Source organism: Melanostigma gelatinosum (genome assembly GCF_949748355.1).
Source record: "Melanostigma gelatinosum genome assembly, chromosome: 17".
NCBI classification, from domain to species: Eukaryota; Metazoa; Chordata; class Actinopteri; order Perciformes; family Zoarcidae; genus Melanostigma; species Melanostigma gelatinosum.
In genome coordinates this window covers 21,812,089-21,837,708 of record NC_136650.1, presented here as the reverse complement: position 1 = coordinate 21,837,708, position 25,620 = coordinate 21,812,089, and the positions used below count along the sequence as shown (strand labels likewise).

At 44.9% G+C, this 25,620-nt stretch overlaps 2 protein-coding genes across 2 annotated transcripts; both read right to left on the bottom strand.

Annotated features, from left to right (window-relative positions):
- Positions 1-2,874: 2,874 nt before the first annotated feature.
- slc2a3a (solute carrier family 2 member 3a) lies at positions 2,875-14,339 on the bottom strand (the record flags this gene model as incomplete). The annotated part of the gene is made up of 10 exons (XM_079287842.1): positions 2,875-4,570; positions 5,671-5,874; positions 6,400-6,498; positions 6,597-6,701; positions 8,152-8,339; positions 9,604-9,766; positions 9,923-10,163; positions 12,088-12,248; positions 13,669-13,770; positions 14,331-14,339. 10 exons carry the CDS (start codon positions 14,337-14,339, stop codon positions 4,241-4,243), a joined length of 1,602 nt encoding a protein of 533 aa, XP_079143968.1. The 3' UTR covers positions 2,875-4,240.
- A 6,546-nt stretch (positions 14,340-20,885) lies between these two features.
- LOC306791207 (CD209 antigen-like protein D) lies at positions 20,886-25,333 on the bottom strand (the record flags this gene model as incomplete). The annotated part of the gene is made up of 6 exons (XM_079287841.1): positions 20,886-20,920; positions 21,514-21,624; positions 21,744-21,746; positions 23,807-23,899; positions 24,517-24,634; positions 25,154-25,333. Coding segments are annotated over 6 exons (540 nt in total), but the record flags the coding sequence as incomplete, so codon positions are not given.
- Positions 25,334-25,620: the final 287 nt, after the last annotated feature.

The following is a 25,620-nucleotide window of genomic DNA, read 5'->3' as shown; positions in this document are numbered from 1 at the left end:
AGAAAGAGAGAAAAAAAAGATCTTCACGTACATATTCACACCATGTGTCGTGACATGATGACTATTTTATTTAACAACATTATATCTGCACTGTACAATACAAACACAGGTGAAACAGAAACAGTTGGGAAGCGTGGCACAGAGAGAAATATTCACACTGAAGCTACAGTGTTACCAGCTCACGTCCATCACATTACACAAACCAAAGCTGCGGTTAATCGCCCAAAACACATGAGCAGAGTCCAGTTAGTACATCCTGAAAGTAACGGCGTCTCGTCTCAGTCACCTGCTGCCACGGAAACAGCAACGATGGTAGTTTGAGTGTAAAAGCGCTCCGGTCACACACACAGAATAACAGTCTGAGCTGCAGAGGGGCACAAACAGCAGACTTACTGCACGTGATGTACCCAAACATTTATTCACACAACTAACACACAGATCAGGAGCAAACAAATGACACACAAACAAACGATCAGCCAAAGCGTGAGACAAGCCTGTGACACTGAATGGTTCATTCCAGAGCCGGGTTTGAATGCAGAAGTTTGTATTTGTTGCAGATTTAATCAGCAGCCATATTCGGCTGAAGGAGAAGTGGTTTGAAGTGAAAAGACGCTGACTTTGGGGTTCACTCCTCGGCTCTTCACACTGTTAAAAACCTGAACTAAATCAACTCCTGTCAGCAGCTCTGAGTGTGATCTGATCAGGCACACAGATGAACGTGCACGGCTGTGAGCGAGCGATGAGAAAGACGCGGAAATGGAACGAGAGGAGACGGAAGTGTCAGTCAGTGATCTTGTTCACACAGAAGAAACAGCTCCAGATGTGAAGAGGGATTCCCCTAAATGTCCCGCCCCTCTACACCACAAACACATGCACCCCAAAGGAAGAACAACCCCAACACACACACGTGTCACCATGCAGGTCAACATATAAATAGTCATCTTTTTTTTAAACACATATTTACAAATGAATGCTCTTCTATATCTTTGTGTGCATAAAGTCGATGGCGATGGTGTGGAGCAGCGTGGGTCCACGTGTTTGGTTCAAATGCTTTCACGTACGTTTGTGATTCTCTGAATTCCCTTTGTCTTGGAGAGCGCGTTCACACCAGACAGGTTTTCAGTTGAAAGACAATATAATTATTATTTGTCTCGACTCGTTCAAACTGCAGAAACATTGATAATCTGGATGTCAAGTCACCAAATCTCAAACCAAACCAGTCTGCCGCTGAAGTATGTGAGATTCATTTGTAATCTCTGACTCACTCGTTACCGGGCAGGTTTTTGACAAACCGATTATCTTACAAGAGGATGTCAAATGTGTACATATTGTAAAGCCCTCTGAGGCACATTAGTAATTTGTGATTTTGGGCTATACAAAAATAAATTTAATTGAATTGAATAATGTCCACAAGGGTTTGAAACAGATAAAACAACATGGCGTCAACCGCAGACTGATATCTTCCCCAAAAAACAGTCATGACAGAATATATAAAATATACTTTGTGTCATACACTTACACACCGAACAAACACACTGTACAATGTTGGTGATGCATGAAAATGTAAATGTTGATAACATGGCCGACTGTTGAGAGAAAGCGTCACGACGCAGAGAACGTCTGGACGTACAGAACGTCACGACGCAGAGAACGTCTGGACGCAGAGAACGTCACGACGCAGAGAACGTCTGGACGTAGAGAACGTCTGGACGTAGAGAACGTCACGACGCAGAGAACGTCTGGACGCAGAGAACGTCACGACGTAGAGAACGTCTGGACGCAGAGAACGTCACGACGCAGAGAACGTCTGGACATAGAGAACGTCTGGACGTACAGAACGTCTGGACGCAGAGAACGTCTGGACGTACAGAACGTCACGACGCGGAGAACGTCTGGACGTACAGACCGTCAGGACGTACAGAACGTCACGACGCGGAGAACGTCTGGACGTACAGAACGTCACGACGCGGAGAACGTCTGGACGTACAGAACGTCACGACGCGGAGAACGTCCGGACGTAGAGAACGTCCGGACGTAGAGAACGTCACGACGTAGAGAACGTCACGACGTAGAGAACGTCACGACGTAGAGAACGTCACGACGTAGAGAACGTCCGGACGTAGAGAACGTCACGACGTAGAGAACGTCACGACGTAGAGAACGTCTGGACATAGGGAACGTCACGACGCAGAGAACGTCACGACGTAGAGAACGTCTGGACGTAGGGAACGTCTGGACGTAGGGAACGTCACGACGCAGGGAACGTCACGACGTAGAGAACGTCTGGACATAGGGAACGTCACGACGCAGAGAACGTCACGACGTAGAGAACGTCTGGACGTAGGGAACGTCTGGACGTAGGGAACGTCACGACGCAGGGAACGTCACGACGTAGAGAACGTCACGACGTAGAGCACGTCTGGACATAGGGAACGTCACGACGCAGAGAACGTCACGACGTAGAGAACGTCTGGACGTAGGGAACGTCTGGACGTAGGGAACGTCTGGACGTAGGTAACGTCACGACGCAGAGAACGTCACGACGCAGAGAACGTCCGGACGTAGAGAACGTCTGGACGCAGAGAACGTCTGGACGCAGAGAACGTCTGGACCGACGAACACTGCCAGAAACGCAGCGGCAGGAATTGTGATTCTTGCCAAAGATCAACTCTGATTTTGAATATTATCTGAAGACTAAACTTTCATCTGTTAAATTCAAGGTGCCTCAGATTGATGTTATGAAGCTACCATGACTTATTGATATTGTGCTGCCAGTCATGTGTTTAAAGGAGGATATCTCCGATTATCTCGTATAATCATGAGGTCAACACAACGGTGATCGCCATTTCTCCCTGTAAATATGAATCATTAGTTATTCTCATGAAACGACAGGAATTGTTCAAGTTGTTCTTCCATTAAAGTGTTGTGTGTACAGTATTAGTATTTAGTTTCCTCGTCTCATGATCAGCTCCCAGTGTTCAGGCTGCAGCTTCTTCATCGATTGCACATCTTATACGACTCTACTCTAACAACAGCTTGGCCAGACGTGCACGCAGTGAGTGTGGCTCTAATGCTCGCTTTGCTGCTTGTTAACAAAGTGCATCTAAACAAGAGAGCAATGAGATCCACGCAGCAGGTACAGCTCACTGCAGACGCTTCCTTCAGTCGGGCTGGAACGCATTAACTAGCTTCAGTGTATTATAATTATATACTTTGTACAAAAATCTATTTCTAAGGTAATAAATACTCATCTTTTCATGGACAGAATAAAATGTATATTGCACGTTACCCTACTGTAATCTACATTAAAACAATTCAGACAACATGTTTTTGTCCCGTCACAGGCACGAGGTTACCATCGCTCCAACACAGTAAAGCAATAATGAGGTTGAACAACGTACTTTGGCCTCTATATATTTCCCTCTTCATAAATAACAATAGAAATTCAACCAATGACGAGTTCATGATTTTTTTTTTAACAAACATCAATTTAAAAAGAAATAATGTAATAAATGTAGAACTGGACTTCATCAGCTGATAATCCAACAACAAGCAGGACAAAGAAAAGCAACTGGAGACCTCCGGCTGCTCATCTTCTCTCCCTGAATTAAACAAGCAGAGGAAACATCTGAGGCGACGTGTGTTCAACGAGAGTTCACAACTTTGGCATCGCTAAAATAAAAGCTCATCGTCGACGGCTGAAGGCGGAACATTTTAAGAATCCCTTTTCTTAGACCTGTGATTTGAGAACACTTTCCGAATAAACACCAAGACTGACGGTTAAACACCACTGGATGAAACTACAACGTCATACTGCACTAAAGTACTCACTAAAACGCCCGGCTACACTTTAAACACAGGAACACCAGGATTTGCATCGTCCCAATCCGCGTCTGGAAACACCTGCACGGAGGCATGCGTCCGAGTCAGCACACTGCAGCGCTGCACCTTTGACCTGGACCCGGTAGTAGCAGCGCTCCTTCCACCCTTTCAATGAATGAAGCTTAATTCCTAGGAATGTACAGTAGGTTAAATCTGTCGTGGTGTACGGTGAGAGCTCCCCTTCAACAGTGACGGGACGGAGGATTTAACAGAAGGAGGAAACAGTCTGCGAAAGCAGAAAGCATGACGTTTTAAAGGTGAAAGATTATAAGTTGATGATGCTGTTGTTCTCGCTGGCTCTAGTTTACATTGAAATCTCTGTGATTCCTCCTTCTGTTAAAACCCATTCAAACTCAATCTACAGCTGCGCTCCGCTCTCCTGCGCCGTCGAGTTTGCTTTATCCTCGAGAGGCGTGCTTTCGGAGGCGGGAGGCCGAGCTGCCGCCGGCGCCGCCGCCTCCACCAACGGGACCTTCTCCTTCACCGGAGAGGAGGGGAGCGTCGTGGCGGTGCTGGCGCTGGCGGGGGGGTCCTCCACGGACGAGGAGTCGGGAGGCGGGCTGCCGAAGCTGCGGGCGATCTCGTCGAAGGTCTTGCCCCTCGTCTCCGGGACTTTGAGGTAGGTGAAGATGAAAAAGAGGACGAGGAAGGCCGTGAAGATGAGGAAGACCCAAGGCCCGCACCACTCCTGAGAGGAGGAGAAGAGAAGAGGAGTCAGAGATTTACAGAAACACTTGATTTTACATGTTCAGAGTTCTGACGGTATAATCAGATATGATCTTTAATAAATGATCTAAATCTGTCTGTCCGTGTGTCTGTCTGTCTGTCTGTCCGTGTGTCTGTCTGTCTGTCTGTCTGTCTGTCTGTCCGTGTGTCTGTCTGTCTGTATCTGTCTGTCTGTCTGTCTGTCTGTGTGTCTGTCTGTCTGTCTGTCCGTGTGTCTGTCTGTCTGTATCTGTCTGTCTGTCTGTCTGTGTGTCTGTCTGTCTGTCTGTCCGTGTGTCTGTCTGTCTGTATCTGTCTGTCTGTCCGTGTGTCTGTCTGTCTGTCTGTCCGTGTGTCTGTCTGTCTGGATCTGTCTGTCTGTCCGTGTGTCTGTCTGTCTGTCTGTCCGTGTGACTGTCTGTCTGTATCTGTCTGTCTGTCCGTGTGTCTGTCTGTCTGTATCTGTCTGTCTGTCCGTGTGTCTGTCTGTCTGTATCTGTCTGTCTGTCCGTGTGTCTGTCTGTCTGTATCTGTCTGTCTGTCCGTGTGTCTGTCTGTCCGTGTGTCTGTCTGTCCGTGTATCTGTCTGTCTGTCTGTCTGTCTGTCTGTCTGCATCTGTCTGTCTGTCCGTGTGTCTGTCTGTCTGTATCTGTCTGTCTGTCCGTGTGTCTGTCTGTCCGTGTATCTGTCTGTCTGTCTGTCCATGTGTCTGTCTGTCTGTATCTGTCTGTCTGTCCGTGTGTCTGTCTGTCCGTGTGTCTGTCTGTCTGTATCTGTCTGTCTGTCCGTGTGTCTGTCTGTCTGTCTGTCTGTCTGTCTGTCCGTGTGTCTGTCTGTCTGTCCGTGTGTCTGTCTTGTGTTTTTTAAATATAAAAGAGAAGGAAAAAGTCAAAGACGACAGAAGGAAATCAAGCTAATCTGATGATCGAATTAAAATCATTTATAAATTACAAAACAGCACAAAAGGGCAAAAAACAATCAACCCAAAACAACAGTAGAATACAACAAAAACCTTCATAACAAAAGAAGACAAAGACATATAAAAGAATAGACATCCTAACGGAACCCAAAACAGGACTCACCACCAGTTTGGGGAAGCTCATTCCAACCAGGAAGTTGGCCGTCCAGTTGCAGCAGCCGGCCACAGCCATGGCGGCGGGGCGGGGCCCCTGAGAGAAGAGCTCGGCCACAATGAACCACGGGATGGGACCGGGGCCCATCTCAAACATGGCCACGAACATCATGACGGCGACGATGGCCATGTAGCTCATAACGGGAATGTCCTTCTGCTCAGACGGAGAGAGAGAGAGAGGAAGACATCAGACAAGAAGATAAAATATTGACATCTAATGAAGACACAGTACTGACTGTAAAGGTTGTTCATAACCTTTGATAATTACTTTATTCAATCTGCTCTGTGTTCTTTCTAACCAAACGAAAGAGTAACACCTTGTGGCTTAAAGACATATCTGCAACATACTGCACATATCTTTTATGTGTTCGTAGTTTTATCGGAAAGTTAAAGGGACAGTTCATCCCAGCTATACATAATCTCCTCCTACCTGTCGTGCTGTTTATCAATCTAGATTGTCTTGGTGTGAGTTTAACGGTTCATCAAAGGCGAGCTGTTCTAGTTGATGATTACTCTCCGCCATTCATAAGTAGCTGGAACAATATGAACCTTTACGTGCTTATAGTTTGGTTTAGACGCCCTGGAGGGTGGACACAGAATCACTTTCTCTAAATCTCCTTCCACGGTCAACTACACGGGCCTCATTGTCCCTCGGCCCGTCTTCCAGCACTGAACTCACCAGCAGGAGGGAGATGGTCATGAGCACAGCGCTGACCGCCATTCCACCCAATCCTAGGAGGTGCAGCGTCCTTCGTCCCGCCTTCTCCACCAGGAAGAGCTGCAGGACAAGACACAAGGGGGCGGTGATGAGCCGCTGGACAAAGCGCAAAAAAAACCACAGGCAGGGAGAAAGACAAAGACGCTGATGTCACTCACAGAAACCACGGTGAAGACGACGTTGACGATGCCGGCTCCGATGGTGGCGTAGATGGGCTGCTTCACGCCGGCTGACTCAAAGATGCCCGTCGAGTAGTAGAACACCTGAGGGGACACGGAGAGGATGGAGACGATACACGTTTTACAACTAAATTCAAACAAATGTGTTTTATGTTATTTTTAGTGCTGGGCAAGTTAACGCATTATTATCGCGTTAACGCATTCATTAATTAACGCCGACAATTATTTTATCGCGCGTTGACGCAGATTTTATTTTATTACGAAGCGGACATTTATAACACCAGAACCGGCCGGCAGGCAGCGAGCGGTGAACAGCTGTTTGCGTGGTGTCACTTCCTTCTCTTCCTGTTTCCTTCACCTACACTCCCCTGGGTCCTAAGTCCCTCCAGCTACAGCTTCTTATCATCAACGTACATTTATAACAAATACCACACATATTACGGTAATCAACTTTGCATATGTGTCTGACCAAAATAAGCAAAAACGAATTATTTTTTTCCAGTTTTTAAAGTGTTGTTGTTTGGAATATGTATAATAAGCATATCATTTAGTTATCGCTACTGAGAATTTATCAAACATAAAAAAAGGAAAAATCATGACGTAGAGAGGCTTCAGATTTCAAGTTGCATCTGTTACGCACATGAAGATGAAGTTATGAACACCGGCTGAATATCTATGATCAACATTATAACTGCTACTGTGTAAAGGGAATACTGCTGTTAACAAGCACCTCATTTGTTTGAAGTGTTTGCAAACCAAATGTTATTGCACTTTTGTTCATATCGCAGTACTTTTAAAATAAAAGTGCGCAATACACTACTTTTGAATTCATTGTTGAATGTTGCGCATAACAATGCGATTAAAAATTGTAATCGTTACCCAGCAGTAGTTATTTTCTGGAGCACTTCCAGCTTTCATATACCTGATTTTTCATAGATTCTAAATTCTAAATAGATTCTAATGACAATTCTTATTCGCATTTTAAGGTATTTACCGTAATTCTTATTCAGAGCCAATTTAAATAAGGTCCAATCACGTAATCATGTTCAATCTACCAAAACACAATGGACCGCTGACTCAAGAAACAAGAATCTGACTCTTCAAAGTCTGACTGCAGTAAAAGTGAAGGAAGTGAAAGTACTCATCATGCAGAATTGCTCATTTCAGAATAATGCATATTATATTATTGGACTATAATTATTGATGCATTAATGTGTTCAGCACTTTCCTGTTGCAGCTGGTAAAGGATACGTAAGAGTAGAGTAGATGTGGAGCAAAAGATGGAAATACTCAAGTAGTACCTCAAAATTCCATGTAAGAATAGTACTTGAGTAAATGTACTTAGTTACTTTCCACCACTGCTCAACAGGTGAGATTAATGCTTTAACTGTAATCTGTACTGTAAGTATGTGTTGATTTATTATGTGTATTTTGTAAAGTAGACCAGAGGATGGAGTAGATGTTGACAGAGTGTATAAGTGTGTATTTGTGTGTGTGTGTGTGTGTGTGGACATGCTGCCTGCTGCTGACTCACAGCGTTGATCCCTGACAGCTGCTGGGAGAGCTGCAGCATGACGGCGATGAGGAGTGGCTGTCGATACGCCGGCGAGCGGAAGAGCTCGAGGATGGTCACCTTCTTCTCCATGGCCATCTTGGCGCTCTCCTCCTTCATCTCCTGCAGGTCTTTGCTCACGTCCTCGCTGCCGCGCAGGCGCACCAGCGCTGTCAACAGAACGCAAACAAATGATGGCCATGTGGTCGCAATATCCCTGTTTTGAGTTCAGCCGTGAAACTGTCATCCCTCGCCTCTCTTTCCCCTCATTTCTTTGCAGCTCTCCAATGGATTATATCCAATACAGTTATAAAAAAAAAAGAAATAAAAAAAAAGCCACTATTAGATTTTTGAAAATCCCAAACTATGGCAACCTCTTCTGGTTGTACAAGAGAAGACAACGTGGTAGACAGACCACCTCAAACCCCACAAATCTGACCCAAGGACACTGACATGAATTGCCATTGTTCAGCAGGACTGTCTGATCTCCTACAAACTCACTTTAAAGGCGCTTTAATCACATACAAATCCCACACACGGCGGCTTTAAAGTTGCCAAATACTCGTACGGTACTGACTCATATTATCCAAACACTCTGCAGTGACACAATCAGTTCAGTGACCTGTTAGTCAACAAGAAGCGCATCAGATTCTTTATCTTCACAAAGAAAAGAGCAGACATTTTTTTTTTTGCTGTCAACACCACAAACGCCACACAGTCACAACAACTATGATGCGGCTGCTCACTGGCCTTGTGTTTGTGTCAGATGAAGAAGTGGATCAGAGCCTGAGAGTCGACCCCGACAGGCTGCAGCGTGTTGAACAGATGTCAAAACCTTCTGCCTGTTCAAGAACTCTTTGAAGCTGCGAAACGATCCCGTCTCACCTGATCTCACCTGATCTCACCTGAGTACCTGTTAAGCACCGACGTCTCCGTGTCTCTCGGTTTTCTGGGTGAGCGTTTCTGTTTTTAGCACTTTCATCGGCTCTTTTTCTGCCTTGGACACGTCTGTCTTTCTCTTTTTCCTTCATCACTTTGTAGTTTTGTAGCAGTGATAAAAGCAGTGGTTACTGTAGAATAAGCAGTGGTAGGAGTACAGATGGTAGAAGTCACAGCAGCAGTAGATGTCTTCGTAGTTGTAGCAGTAATAGCAGCGGTAGAAGTAGCAGTAGACTTGGTTTTACTGGTGGCAGTAAAGGCAATGCCTGCAGCACAATGTTCTAGTGGTACATGTCTGTAGGAATGGAAATAGTTGCAGTAGTAATAGCAGCCTAAATGGCAGTGGTATAGCAGTAACAGTAGTACTATTGTAAGTAGAAGCAGAAGTATCGTCAGTAGAAGAAGTAGTATTGTCAATAGGAGCAATATTATCGTCAGTGGAAGAAGTAGTATTGTCAAGAGGAGCAGAAGTATCGTAGCAGTATCAGTGCGTACCTTTGCGTGCTTCCTCCTCCTGTTTCAGGTTGATGAGCAGGAAGCGAGGGCTCTCCGGACAGAAGGGCAGCAGGATGCACTGCAGCACAGCCGGGACCACCGTGAGGGACAGCAGCAGGGGCCACAGCTTGGCTGAGCCCAGCAGAGCCTCCAGACCAAAGACCTAAACACCAAGAGCCACAACAGCTGGATCAGAGTCACAGCAAAGCGGATTAATCCATCTCAAGTCAAAGTCTGCGGTGTAGCCGACTGGATGATATCGTAAGAAATGGTATGAATCCACATCTGTTGGGTCATTAAATGTGAGGTTCCTGCTGACCTGAGCGATCAGGATGCCCACCACCACACCGAGCTGGTGGAGAGTGCCGAAGGCCCCACGGAGGGATGTGGGTGACACCTCGCCCACATACATGGGGGTCAGGCCGGTGAAGAGACCGCAGAACAGGCCGATGACCAGGCGACCGGCGATCACCATCTCATAGGACGCGCAGATGGTGGAGAAGCCCATGAGGAGGCCGCCGATCACCGCCAGGCAGTTCACCAGGAACATGGAGCGACGCCTGAGGAGGAGGAGGAGGAAGAAGAGGAAGAAGAAGAAGAAGAATAAGAAGAAGAAGAGGAGGAGGAGGAGGAGGAGGAGGAGGAGGAGGAGGAGGAGGAGGAGGAGGAGGAGGAGGAGGAGGAGGAGGAGGAGGAGGAGGAGGAGGAGGAGGAGGAGGAGGAGGAAGAAGAAGAAGAAGAAGAAGAAGAAGAAGAAGAAGAAGAAGAAGAAGAAGAAGAAGAAGAAGAAGAAGAAGAAGAAGAAGAAGAAGAAGAAGAAGAAGAAGAAGAAGAAGAAGAAGAAGAGGAGGAGGAGGAGAGCATCAGTTTATTTTACTGGGAAAAAAATGGTTTTAGTTTTGGGAAGAGCGAATACAGGCTCAAAGCAGTTCTTGAAATAATCACAAAATGCTTGTTTTTTTCGGGACTACATACAGTTAAAAATGAAAGTTAGGTTTAGGCAACAAAACCACAGTTAGGTTTACAAAAAAAACACGAAAAATAGCATTTGCGTCCCTGTACCAGAAACCAATAGATTGCATTTCTTGAATATTTCACGCAGCTGAGAGGTTTGTGGTTGAAGAAGATTGACGAGTTTATTGATTAATTGAGGGATTACCATTGATGTGTGTCAGGACTGATTGACCTGCGTCAGTGTTTGTGAATGTCAGCTGCTTCCTCATCTGATTAGTTCATTAAAGTGCAGTTTTACAGGGCAAACACATGTTTGTTCATGTGTGAGTGTGTGTGACCTTGCGTGTGAAGATAAAGGATATCAGGAAGTCTTTTATTTGTAGTTGTCTGTATTTTTGTCTTTTGTGCGTTGTTTAGTCCTGGATTTTCTTAGCTACAGCTATTTTAAAGAAACATTTTCGGCTCATTCGCTCTCTTTCGGAGAATGAGACAACAATACCAATCTAAATTTTTTGAATTTAAGGTTTAGTGTGTGAGATTTAGTCGCATCTAGAGTGGTGAGGTTGCAGATTGCAACAAACTGAAACTTGTCCCGTGCCAAGTAAAAATGTGAAAACACAAATGGCCCCACCTAGAGCCAGTGTTTGGTTTGTCCGTTCTGGGCTACCGTAGAAACATGGCGGCCGGCTCTGTATGTGGATATAAACGTCTCCTTCTAAGGCAATGAAAACAAAACGACTCATATTTTCAGGTGATTATACACAAAAGACAACATACTTACTAATATAATATTTATTTTCTGCCGATAGATCCCTCTCAAAGTTACACACTGGCCCTTTAAGTAGGGCGCGAGAGTGAATAGTTATTAGCTTAGCTTAGCATAAAGGCTGGAAGCAGGGGGAAACAGCTAGCCTGACTTTAGAAACACTGTATCTTGTTTGTTTAATTTGACACAAACATTGGACGGAGTCCAGCGAAGTCGTTTACCTCCGCTTTCTGTCTTTATGCTAAGCTAAGCTAATTGTAGAGAACTGCATTTTCCCAAAATGCTGAAGTATTCCTTCCAAATCTCAACTCCTTGTTGTTCTTTTCATTTTAAGTTTGCAAAGAAGAGTGGGAAAGAGCCAAATATGTGTCCACTGTGAACCACAAATGTCTTTAACTCGATGTGGAAAACACATTCATGGCTGCGGTCAAAACATCAGGCTCACCACAGAAGGAAAGAAACTGATTGCGTTTTGATGCTGAGGGTAAAACTCAGAGGCAAATGGAGGAACAGAGGAACATCAGAGCCGAGCAGAGGTCTTAAAGACAGACGTGCTCCACGAGCTCCATTCGGACTAATGGCTCGTGACAGCTCAGCGGAACCACACAGGAAACACACAGAGCCATGAAGGGAACAACACAACTCCCAAAGCAAATACCGGATAATGACGTTGAACGTGTCCCGGAAGAACCCCGACAGTCAAGATGCAAAACAGACATTTCTACCTGTGCGTTCAACAGACCGAATGACATTTGATTCCCTACCTGCCAAAACGGTTTGCCATGACGCCCACGCTGAAGGAGCCCACCATGCCGCCCACACTGAAGATGGCGACGGAGACGCTCCAGACGATGGTGCAGACCCCCGGGGTGATGGGCACGCCATAACGCTCCACCCAGGTAGCATTGAAGAAAGAACGCAGTTTCTGGTGGCAGGGAGAGATGAACAAACAGATACATCTTTCCTGTATAAAGACAGAAGTGCACTGAGGTCTGCAGACAGTCATCGTAGTAGTAGTAGTACGCCTGGCAGAATGGATAACAGTAGCCGTAGTAGTATTGTCAGTAGTAGCAGCAGTTTTAGCAGCTTGAATAGCAGTGGTATAACAACAGTAGTACTATTGTATATAGAAGCATTAGTATTGTCAGTAGAAGCAGAAGTATCATCAGTAGTAGAATTATCATCAGTAGTAGAAGCAGTATCATCATTAGAAGAAGTAGTTTTGTCAGTAATATCGTCAGTAGAACAAGTATTATTGTAAGTAGAAGCAGAAGTATTGCCAGTAGTAGAAGTAGTATTGTAAGTAGAAGTAGTATCATCATTAGAAGAAGTAGTATTGTCAGTAGAAGAAGTAGTTTTATCAGTAGAAGAAGTATTATTATTATAAGTAGAAGCAGACGTATTGCCAGTAGTAGCAGTAGTATTGTAAGTATAAGAAGTAGTTTCGTCAGTAGAAGAAGTAGTTTCGTCAGTAGAAGAAGTAGTTTCGTCAGTAGAAGAAGTAGTTTCGTCAGTAATATCGTCAGTAGAACAAGTAGTATTGTAAGTAGAAGTAGTATCATCATTAGAAGAAGTAGTATCGTCAGTAGAAGAAGTAGTTTTATCAGTAGAAGAAGTATTATTATAAGTAGAAGCAGACGTATTGCCAGTAGTAGAAGTAGTATTGTAAGTAGAAGAAGTAGTTTCGTCAGTAGAAGAAGTAGTTTCGTCAGTAGAATAAGTATTATTATAAGTAGAAGCAGACGTATTGCAGTAGTAGAAGTAGTATTGTAAGTAGAAGAAGTAGTTTCGTCAGTAGAAGAAGTAGTTTCGTCAGTAGAATAAGTATTATTATAAGTAGAAGCAGACGTATTGCAGTAGTAGAAGTAGTATTGTAAGTAGAAGAAGTAGTTTCGTCAGTAGAAGAAGTAGTTTCGTCAGTAGAATAAGTATTATTATAAGTAGAAGCAGACGTATTGCCAGTAGTAGAAGTAGTATTGTAAGTAGAAGAAGTAGTTTCGTCAGTAGAAGAAGTAGTTTCGTCAGTAGAATAAGTATTGTTATAAGTAGAAGCAGACGTATTGCAGTAGGGAAAGTCTTTAAGCTTTAAATCTGTTCTACTCAACAGTCCGATGTAAAGCTGCACCACTCCTCTCGTATCTCTTTGGTTTTGGTTTTTCAGGCATCAATCAGCAGCTGGGTCGTTTGACTTCGCGTCACATGATTTGCAGATGTTTACCTTTACAAATAGCTGTTGTTCACATCTGGAGAAGCTAAGGTTCAGACTGTGTGCATGTTCAGCCTGAGAGCCTTCAGATTTAGGCAACAAACAGACTTGTGATGTGAAATACCAACTGACCACCAACCTGCTCCGGAGCGTTGATGACTCCCGTGTTGTAACCGAACTGCAGAGAGCCGATGACAGCGGTGCCGAGAGAGAACAGGAGATAACCTGTCACCTGCTTTTCCTGCGGCGAGAGAGACGGAAGAGAACACGTCAGGAAGAAGAGGAAGAGAAGAAGCGTGACGAAAGCAAACAAGATGGAGACGGATGTGGAGATGAAAGTAAAGGTGGAGGAAGGAGACGAAGAGAGAGAGACATAATGAACATGACATCTCAGCTCATAGTGAGATTTACAGTAATTGCGGCCGGAATACAGATTCAATAAAACTGTGATGCTGACGGCAGGCAGGTCAGTGACGCATGAACAATAACACCAGACATCATGTTTATACTGGACTCCTCATGACACATCGGCTCTTCATGCTTTCCATGTAAACATCGGAGTATCTGTCGTGAATCACGAGTTGAGTAAAAAAGCTTGTTTTTCCTGCTCTGGTCAATTTTGAGATTTCAGTTTATTTTGCTTCCATGACTTTCAGACGAGTGGAAATAAAATATGCAGAACACACATTTAGTTGTTGATTTTACGACTTCATCTGTTTGCGTCTGTAGGTTTCTCCTAAAATCACCAAAAGTTAACATCACACAATGCCTCGTTTGAATATTTCAAATATTCCATTTCACTGGCGTCATGGCGGTGAGATGTATTAACCCCTGAGCCTCTGTGAGCCTCCATCAGATGCATTCAGAGGAAATAACGATGCGCTCGTGGCATTTTCAAGAAGCAGATGGAGGCTGGTGTTTGAAAGTGGTTTCGTTTCTCCAGAATTATCAGGAATGTTCATTTACATTTAACAGTGGAGTTACTGGAGGTCAACAAAGATCATTAAAAGCGTCCAGATTAATCTCATATATACTTATATATATATATATATATATCACAGCAGCCTAAATTAGGCCACTGTGTCTTTGTTTCTGCTGATGTCTGTAAGTCAGTATTAAAAAGGGACTCGCTGCTGACGCGGCAGAATGTGCAGCTGTTATATGAGACGGTATGGACGCCTGGAGAGGCCTCAGGTGATCCGCTGCCCTTGGTAGACAACACCAGCACGAGGTCAGGTAATATTAGCGTAGACTGCACTTCTCAGGATTCACTGTAGCCAGATGGGCGTCGGCCACAGAGGACCAATCAGAGGACGGGAGAGAGGAACACTGGGAAATGATTTGAAGGGCAAAGTGGGTTTATTCAAAGGAGCGATTGGAAAATCTTTATCTTATGTTCTGCAGTCGATTCGAAGGCCAGAGATAAGGTAATGAAACTATATAAGCAGGTAGATATGAAATGGAAGCACTTTATATTTTTAGGGACCCTGGTTGTAAAAATGTCACATTTACTTTCTCTGCAAACATCTCAGAAACTCCCCGTTTCAGCCTTGAAATGAACCAGCGAGCCGTGAGATGAGTCATGACGCCTTTTGAGTGATGCCACACGAGGAGGCGTCCTGATGTGTGACCATAGCGCATGAGGTGGAGGAGGAAACAGAATCTTTCACCTGTGACATGTTACTTTGTGCCTGAAGCAAAGCTACAGCAGGAGTCAGTCACTCCTAAACCCTCTCGGTCTTTGTCTTGTCAACATCTCAGATCTTTGCGTTCATCCGGTGAATCAACCTCTTTTAAATCGAAGATGTTTTCCAGCTCTCAAGATTAATGAAATCTTCTCTTCGGCCTAAAAGCCTTTTCGCTGTTTTTGTTGCCTCCCTTCATTTGCATAAGTGAAATGACTGAATACGTTCCCTGAGGATTTCTGTGACATTTACGAGCGCTCAATAATCCGGTTAGCCGACCGCTACGTTTACCTGGTGCGTCTGCAAACGGACTGATGTCTGCTCTTGTGGATCTCAGAAGATAAATTATAACAACATTTTAAAAAGACTATACAATATATATCGTGGTTCAGAACTAATGCACTGTACCTTCACCAAGTAATCTGGAAAACATTACATCATTTCTATTTTTAATCCCCAGTCTGCGTCCGAAGACGTTTGGCTGGGAGATAAACAATGTTTGTATCAATATCGATTTTGGATATTGTAACAACGTAGTTTTCTGAATTGACCAGACTGTTCCAGCTGTTCTCTTCTATTATTTTCCACTTCGTCATTATATCCTCATCACTGATTATTATTTATCAAAAATCTTATTGTGGAAATATTGTCTGAAAGCACCAATAGTCAAACCTACAATGGCGTCGCAATATCGAAATCAAGGTATCTGGTCAAAAAGTATTGTAATATTTGATTTTCTGCATATCGCCGCAGCCCTAATGCTACAGGTGCTATAATCTCCTTTTTCTTTAATTCATGACCGAAAATATCTCTTTCAAATGCAATCAGGCCAAAACACACCACACACCCCACACCCCACACCCCACACACCACACACCACACACACACACACACACACACACACACACACACACACACGGCTGTATAAGTTCACCTTCCTCTTTTCTCTGTCTCCCTCATCGACTGTGTCCGTCTCTGTTTTGTTTTTTTGTCAAGTCACAGTGACTCAGTAGGAATGATTGGTCACATGACGGCAGCCTATTCAGCCTATTCAGCCAATTCAGCTGCTTGTTAGTGACACGTTAACATTTCCGTTGAGATCTTTCTGGGCATCTGGGAAGTGCAATCAGCTTTTATTATTTTGGTAAAAAATCCTTTGTTCAAACAGCTGAAATCCTCTTTAATCTTATGATATATCACAGATTATTGGATGTCAATCATTTTAATATCAAAGGTCCTAACATGAAAAGGAATTAACGTTTGAAAAAGAGCAAAAACACGACATAAATGTAGGAATAGAAGCTGAAGGATGTTCCACGAGGCATGGATTCAAGCTCCAGACGAACTTCTGTGTTTAGCCGCCTGCTGTAGAGCTCCCACATTTGATGAACAGATGCTGCGTTACTATGGTAACCGGTGTCACGATGACACCATTCCAGCCTAATACGTGTGTGGCCTTTGAGCTGGACCACTCAGGAGTTCTTTTTTCTGGTGTCTGCACATGAAAAACAATGGATCTAACTGTCCTTATTAAACTCCACACTCTTCATTTATTATCTGTAAGCGATGCCGTTATCTTTCTGCTCGCCTCAATAAAGCTGTCTCCCTTTCACTGTGCCCCCTCCATCCATCCATCTACGATAGTCCATATCCCTCCCCCCCCCTCCCCCCCTCCCTCCCTCCCTCCCTCCCTCCATCCTTCCTTCGTCTCTGTGGCAACAGCCTGGAGGTGAGATTGTTATTGGCACAGGCTGAAAAGAAACCACAGCACGTAACGCATGCACCCATGCAGCAGGGTCTCACACACTAAAGTGACACTGTAGTTTACTGCAATAGTGCAGGTGGGTGTGGACACACACACACACACACACACACAGTCAGTAACATGTGACCTACATCCAGCCAGCAGCGAGACAATCAACTCGACTTTGGAGTGAAAGCAGGAGGAAGGTTGGATGTATCGAGCTGTTTTTGTGGATGAATTCGATAACGTTTCAGGCTGGACTCCAGCGGGACGGGAGGGTCGTGTGATGATGAGCTCGTCAATATTCAGCACGAGCCATAAGAGCAGGACGGCGAGTCAGAGCACGACAGGACGATGCATTTACAGAATACAAACGTACCAATACAATGACTAAATGTACTACCAGACATTATTCATGCTGGATGGATTTCTGACGGGGTCTACCAGGCTCAGGCCCAGGGGCCCAAAGTGTCAAGGACCCCTGGCCTTCACAAAATGTCAATCAAAGAGACACGTAGTTACCAGAAAGAGACTCCAAATGCCCACACAATCATAAAACTACAGACACAAAAAGACCAAAAGAACTCTAAAGAGAAGCCAAACAGCTGCAACAGACACAATGAGACCACAAAGAGACATGACATGAACACAAAGAGACATGACATTAACACAAAGAGACTCAAAACGACAAAAGAAACAACAAACAAAAAGATTAAAAACAACTACAGAAAGAAATGACCACAGGAAGACCAAACCAATGGCAAAGTCACACAAAATGGCCAAAAAGAGAGGAACTACAACAGAGACACAAAACTACAAAGAAACACAAAGTGACTACAAAGACACTTAAAACGACTGCAAAAAGGTCCAAAAACAACTATGGAGAAAATATAACAACATAGATACGTGCAGAGAGTCGGCTAAGAGAGACAAAGTGGGTTTTTTAGTTGTGAAGAGGCGTCTTGTAGCTGCATTGCATTCTGGTCTATTTTCTGCTACTAAGCATTCTCAATAACGCATCATCATATTCAGTGTTTACTCTGTTGCTTTGCATTGCAGGAATAGTTTCTGCTGTCGCTTTTCAAGATATTTTGTTTAATCTGTGTTTGCAGAAGAAATGCAAGTTTGAACATTACTTCATAACCTTGAATCCTAAATCTAAGTCTGTCCAAAGCTGCCTGCTTGATAAATTAGTCAAATTAAAATGATTTTTCTCTTCTGTCTCTTGTTTTTGGTCCACAATATCAAAACGAAGGCATGCACACTGAAGAGAGCGTCACAAACATGATGTGCCTCACGTCTGCAGCAGTGGGTGACTCACAGAGTTGTAATGGCAAACATACAGACTCACAACGCCCGTTATGTAGAAACGCTCCTTACACGCGCAGTACTCACACATCACAACTCCAGTGAACTCGAGAGTCACAATGATGAAATACATTTCCTTTAAAAACAACAACCAATAATCTACCTCGAAACAAAACCACATCCTGATCTCAACCGAATATGAAGAAAGACAGCGATCACTTGCCTTTCCTTCCATCTTCTGGTATACAGTCGGGAATTTTTACTCCAACTGACGAGGACGCAGATCTTCAGGTGGTGGTTGAGAGAAAGACGCTTTGCAGGACCCGCCCGGCTGCGCGCACAGCTGCAGGAAAAGAAACGCACCACATTAGGCGCTGTCCGTGGTACCAGCCGGCTCTGGCGGGCAGGACGCGTCCGCTTTCCCGTCCTTCACCCTCTCACTACTAATCGATATCCTGCAGTTTGTATTGATCACTATGTAAAGCAGGGGTGTCCAAACTTTTTTCAAAGAGGGCCAGATTTGATAATGTGAAAATGCCAAAGGGCCAACAGTCCCTGCTGACATTATTTGAAACAATACAAGTAGCCGATACATACATTGTTATTGAATCATTTTATTTTCAATGACAGCAAATAGCAATGTAACCAAATGTAAGCATTCATGTGTGAACATCTCATCACATTCATTCCGTTTTGACTGTGCTGGCGGGCCATAAATAATGCATTTTAAGACAGAAGGCGCAGGCGTATAAAATCTGACCTCGGGCCGTGATTGGCCCGCGGGCCGGACTTTGGACATGCCTGATGTAAAGCTATAAACAGGACATGAATGTAGATGACTTATTGTTCAGTTGACCTCTTTCTGTCTCAGTGAGACAGAAACTGGGCCACGAAAGGAGATTTTACGCATAAAAGCAGCAGAAACGTGACAAATGCAGCAGAACTCACCTGTCGTGACAAAGATAGCCGTCGGTGAGCTGCAGCAGAGCACCCTCCCTCCTCTACTCTCGGAATCCGTCTCACACGGGAGCAGCGAGGAGAAACGCACGTAAACCGCACGTAAATGTTTTTATTATTTCATTCCCCCCCTCCCGTCTGCTCCATCAACCTATGAAAAACTGGAACGCTGGGATGCCGTGACGTGGCCCCGCCCCTCCGCTTCTACGTGCAGAAATCCGTGACTCACGTGCATCATCACCGCATCCCGTGAGGTGGTGGCGAGGCGCGCGACCACCTCCTATTATGGACGCGGACCTTTATTCGGTTACTTGGTCAGCTTAGATGACGAAACCGTGGGCGCATGCGCGGTAGGGCGGGTCCTAAAGGGTCGTGAGGGATTTGTGACATCCCCCCATCACCCCACTCCCTCGCGCTCTCGGTGTCCTCAGCGACCTCATGATGCCTCTCGCTGGCGACCTTGACAGAAGCTGCAGGGTTGATGCTGATGCAGGGTGCTGATGCAACGCGCTCAGATGATGATGCTCCAGTTGTACAATTGATTGCTTTTCAAAAATTATTATTTTTTCTCTTTGCATTTTGCAGACAGCTTTTAAACAGCCACAACACGAGGACACCGTCCATATTAATGTGAAATAAAAGACGGATAAACATCGAATGATGCTCACACTGCAGTTCTTCCAGTCTTGTGATTTGCTCGTGACACAGAGGCTATAAGAAAAGTCAGGTGACGGTGCATCATGGACGGTTTGTGCAGAACGATTATGCAACAATTCAGCTGTGGCAGAATGAGTTGTGAAAAACTCAATTATCTGTTTCTTCTCTCAGTGATCAAAAGCTCCAGAAGAGATGCTGAACGGACCTCGGTGAGATTACGTGTTTCCAAGGTCAAGAATGAACATTTGAATTGAATGTTTTACAGTCGACTGGATGAGAAGTCCTGTGAGTGCAAACTAAATCTGCAGATGAAGATCATGTGATATGATCAAAAGCTCCAGAACAGTGTTTTTTTAACCTTAAATGTACTGTTTTTTCTCCACTCTTTATGCTAAACTGCGTTTCGTGGCTCAGTAACTAAACTCTGTACTGTGACAACAACGTTGAATCTAATCTGACGTTTTTGTCCTGTTTTGACACAAAGTGGTGAATTTGTCTGGTAAAGGCTCTGAGTTGTTTTATTTTTTATGTCTTTATTGCGAACACTTTTACTTCATATATTTAAACTTTACGCAGTACTGCCACTATACATATTGCAATTGCACTTAAAAAAAATCTTTTAAATGTAACCTTTATTTGTGCAAATGGGGTCATAGGATGGAGGGTTTTGCGTATTGTAAATATTAAGAAACCCGCTTTGTGATTTTAAGCTAAATCAATTAAAATGTATTTCCTTAGTTTCTTTAATATCTGACCATTTAACTAAACTGTGGAGACATAATAAATGTTACACTGCAATAAATGTTACACTGCTGTCACTTTTCAAAAGAAAAGAAAACAGCTTTAATGCTCAAGGCTCTTACTTTCTAATTTTCTTGGTATTTTATGTTGCTGTTTGAGAAGAGAATGAAAATCAAATACAAAACAGGACACGAGGTTCACAGCAACATCATCATTGATTTATTCGCTTCTGTACAGAAAGAGCGGAGGCTTCACACCAACATACTAAGATGAAGACGGAGGAATGTGTCCGTTCAGATCTGCAACACAGTCTGCAACACAGACTGTATATGACAAGTGGACGCCATCTTGGATTACAGCGTTAGCAACCTGTCAATCACATTAAGCCCCGCCCTAAAGCATCCCCTGCTTTATGGTCTGTGAGACTCTAAATGGACCATAATGTACTAAATGAACATCATGCTGTATTGAAGAAGACTTGAAACTAGAGACTGAGACATAAACTCATGTTTACAATGTTTACTGAGGTAATAAATCAAGAGAGAAGTAGAGTCATTTTCTATAGACTTCTATACAACCAGAGGAGTCGCCCCCTGGTGGACACTAGAGAGAATGCAGCTTTAAGACACTTAGATCAGTGAACAAACCGCTCCTCCTCCGTCTGACATAAGATGGCCAATCGTCAGGTAGAAGTAACATTATTATTCTCCTGAAAGAGACACTCAACAACATATGAAACAAGAAGGTAGAAACAAATGTTCATGCTAATTCATTTAGGGACTAAGATAAGATATCTGGCTCCTTTTTGTAAATTCAGCCCTTTTTATTGTCTGGTCAGGAAAAACAAAGACAGTGAGACTTTATTAACGAAGGCGGTGAAGTGTTTGTTTACCCAGATAGTTCTGGAAACAGTTGCGGGTCTGGTTGGTGTTTGGGAAGCGAGAGTCGATGGAGCCGTTCTGTAGTTCTTGATCTTCTCCTCCATCTTCAAGCTGCTGGACTTCTGCAGAGGATCAACACAGTGTGAGACACTCGAAACTGGGACCACAGTGACTAGAGACACAGCAGAGAGACAGAGGACCACACTGACTAGAGACACAGCAGAGAGACAGAGGACCACACTGACTAGAGACACAGCAGAGAGACAGGGGACCACACTGACTAGAGACATATATATATATATATCTATATATATGTATATGTATATGTATATGTATATACATGTCTATGTCTATGTCTATGTATATATATATATATATATATATATATATATATATATATAAACGTGCATATTTAATGAACTTTAACCATGGTAATTATTCAGCAACAGACTAAGATAAACATATATTTCAATGCAATTGATAAACAACGTGCTGCAGAAGCATAAAGCATGTTATGCATATTAAAATAACTGTTTACCTTTCACGGAGGAATTCCGCTGTGATCTCAACGCTTAAGTTAGTGATCTGAAGGGCTGCTCACTCGCAGTGCATGCTGGGTAAAACGAATCAACGCTTAAAGTAACGTTTGAAGAGGCAGCACCGCCACCTGGTGGACGATGTGAGGAGGTGCAACTGCAGACCCATTCCCCTTCAAAGTTTTCTGAGCACGCAGTTTATCTGTGTCTCTAACAATATTATTGTTTATTTTTTAAATTCAAAATGGTTATTGTTTGGGACTTAAGATTATGGAGAGTCTCCTCTCCTCGTCTCCTCTCCTCTCAGTGCAGACTAGCTTGTCTCCTCTCCTCTCCTCCTCTCCTCGTCTCCTCTCCTCTCAGTGCAGACTAGCTTGTCTCCTCTCCTCTCCTCCTCTCCTCCTCTTCTCTCAGTGCAGACTAGCTTGTCTCCTCTCCTCTCCTCCTCTCCTCTCCTCTCAGTGCAGACTAGCTTGTCTCCTCTCCTCTCCTCGTCTCCTCTCCTCTCAGTGCAGACTAGCTTGTCTCCTCTCCTCTCCTCCTCTCCTCATCTCCTCTCCTCTCAGTGCAGACTAGCTTGTCTCCTCTCCTCGTCTCCTCTCCTCTCAGTGCAGACTAGCTTGTCTCCTCTCCTCCTCTCCTCGTCTCCTCTCCTCTCAGTGCAGACTAGCTTGTCTCCTCTCCTCTCCTCGTCTCCTCTCAGTGCAGACTAGCTTGTCTCCTCTCCTCTCCTCCTCTCCTCTCAGTGCAGACTAGCTTGTCTCCTCTCCTCTCCTCGTCTCCTCTCAGTGCAGACTAGCTTGTCTCCTCTCCTCTCCTCCTCTCCTCGTCTCCTCTCCTCTCAGTGCAGACTAGCTTGTCTCCTCTCCTCTCCTCGTCTCCTCTCCTCTCAGTGCAGACTAGCTTGTCTCCTCTCCTCTCCTCCTCTCCTCTCCTCTCAGTGCAGACTAGCTTGTCTCCTCTCCTCCTCTCCTCGTCTCCTCTCCTCTCAGTGCAGACTAGCTTGCCTCCTCTCCTCTCCTCCTCTCCTCCTCTCCTCCTCTCCTCTCCTCTCCTCTCAGTGCAGACTAGCTTGTCTCCTCTCCTCTCTTCTCCTCGTCTCCTCTCCTCTCAGTGCAGACTAGCTTGTCTCCTCTCCTCTCCTCGTCTCCTCTCCTCTCAGTGCAGACTAGCTTGTCTCCTCTCCTCTCCTCCTCTCCTCGTCTCCTCTCCTCTCAGTGCAGACTAGCTCGTCTCCTCTCCTCTCCTCCTCTCCTCGTCTCCTCTCCTCTCAGTGCAGACTAGCTTGCCTCCTCTCCTCTCCTCCTCTCCTCTCAGTGCAGACTAGCTTGTCTCCTCTCCTCTCCTCTCCTCGTCTCCTCTCCTCTCAGTGCAGACTAGCTTGTCTCCTCTCCTCTCCTCCTCTCCTCGTCTCCTCTCCTCTCAGTGCAGACTAGCTTGTCTCCTCTCCTCTCCTCCTCTCCTCGTCTCCTCTCCTCTCAGTGCAGACTAGCTTGTCTCCTCTCCTCTCCTCCTCTCCTCGTCTCCTCTCCTCTCAGTGCAGACTAGCTTGTCTCCTCTCCTCTCCTCCTCTCCTCGTCTCCTCTCCTCTCAGTGCAGACTAGCTTGTCTCCTCTCCTCTCCTCCTCTCCTCGTCTCCTCTCCTCTCAGTGCAGACTAGCTTGTCTCCTCTCCTCTCCTCTCCTCGTCTCCTCTCCTCTCAGTGCAGACTAGCTTGTCTCCTCTCCTCCTCTCCTCCTCTCCTCTCCTCCTCGTCTCCTCTGCTCACAGATCCTCGTCAGCAGGTTGGAGCATCTGTCGGTGAACCAGCTCCTCCTGTAGTCGTGTCCTGGGGTGAGTCGACCACACAGCTCCCCGCCGGCTCATGCTCCCAAAACCTGCAGGGAGGAACAAACAACAACAGCACAAAAACACAGGCTTTAATCTGTTACCATGGCGACCACTACTCCTCCACACAAAAGATGCAAATCATGAAATTAAAACAGCCGCCCACTTTCTCCCAATCCCCTCAGAGAGGCACATTGAATCACATTATGAGCGAAGTGAGAGGATGCTGCTGATATTATGAACTAGATCCATGATGGAAACAGAAGGAAATTACCTACACACACACACACACACACACACACACACACACACACACCTGCACGCACACACGCACACACACACGCACGTGTTTGTTGAAATATAAATATAATACTGCATATACTGTTGTATATATACAACAATCGCAACGTTATGTTAATTTAATGTCATGTGCTCCCAGTTTTTATTGATTTTATTTTTAAATATTTAGAGTATGAGGAACGGCCTATTCTGTGCTTATTTCTAAATATGTTTCTCAGGGTCATAAACATTTGAACTGCTTCTCATCTCAAGTTTCTAGCCACATGTGACCAAAGTCTCAAGCTACAGGAATAGAGATCAAGAGATCAGCGCCCCCCCCCCCCCCCCCCCCCCCGCCTGTCACCAGCTCACCCCGCCCCCCCTCCAGCGGGGAGCCGTCGCTCCGCTGGCAGCCTGCGTCACCACCGCTGCTCCTGAGGCCCAGCCAGTACGAGTCTCCCTGGCTCAGACTCTTATTGCACAGAAACACCTGCGGAACCCACCAAGACACGGTTTAGATATCCCTCCCCCTCTTCTCCCGAAACCCCCTCACCTCACCTCACTGTGGGAACATCACAGAGGACAGCGACTGTGATACAGTTACAGGAAAACAGTCAAGGACAAAACCCGAGATGACCTCGAGCTGCGACATGCAGATGTCTCCATATTTCATAGAGATCTTCGATCTATTCTTAACTTCCCTCTTTGCTGGTGTGTGTGAGTGTGTGTGTGTGTGTGTGTGTGTGTGTGTGCACGTTGCCCAACAGCTGATATTTCAGGGAAAGCATCTCAAATGTTTACAAGCTGACAGACAGAATATATCATCAAGGAAGTTCCCTGTAGGACACTTAAACGCCAAGAAAAGAAGCTTCAACTGATCTGATGTGTAATATGACACAAAACACACACTTTGAATGGACTTAATGGATGATATATGTAATGGAAAGTACAAATGTAAGGGACAGAGCAGGAACAAAGTGTGTGTGAGTGTGTGTGAGAGTGTGTTCACCTGCTCCTCCTCTGTCCTGACTGTGGCCACAGCGCCACCCAGTGCCAGGCAGCGGTACTGGCTGCTGATCCAGTCGGCCCTGTGCGCACTGAACAGGAAACATTTGTGTCCCTGAGGCGTCCAGCCGTCCGGACACGGCCTGCACGCGCTCTCTGCGCGAGAAGCAGAGAAGAAGGACAATCAGCTGTTCCATGTGTCCCTGTCACACAAGGATTACAAAATTACATATTATTTATGGTGCATTTTTTTTTGCCTCTTTCAAGTTTTACAATTCAGTTCATAGTTTTGGCTTAAACAATGAGGGAGGGACTGTAGACTGAACACACTGCAGCAGCTGCTGTGGATATTTACAGCCAAAGAATGAAGAACACACGAGACATCAAAGTGTACACCAAAGGCGAGAATAAGCAAGTCTTGTAGTTGTATATCTTATCTTTTACATGCCGTCTGTCGACATCCTGCTCACA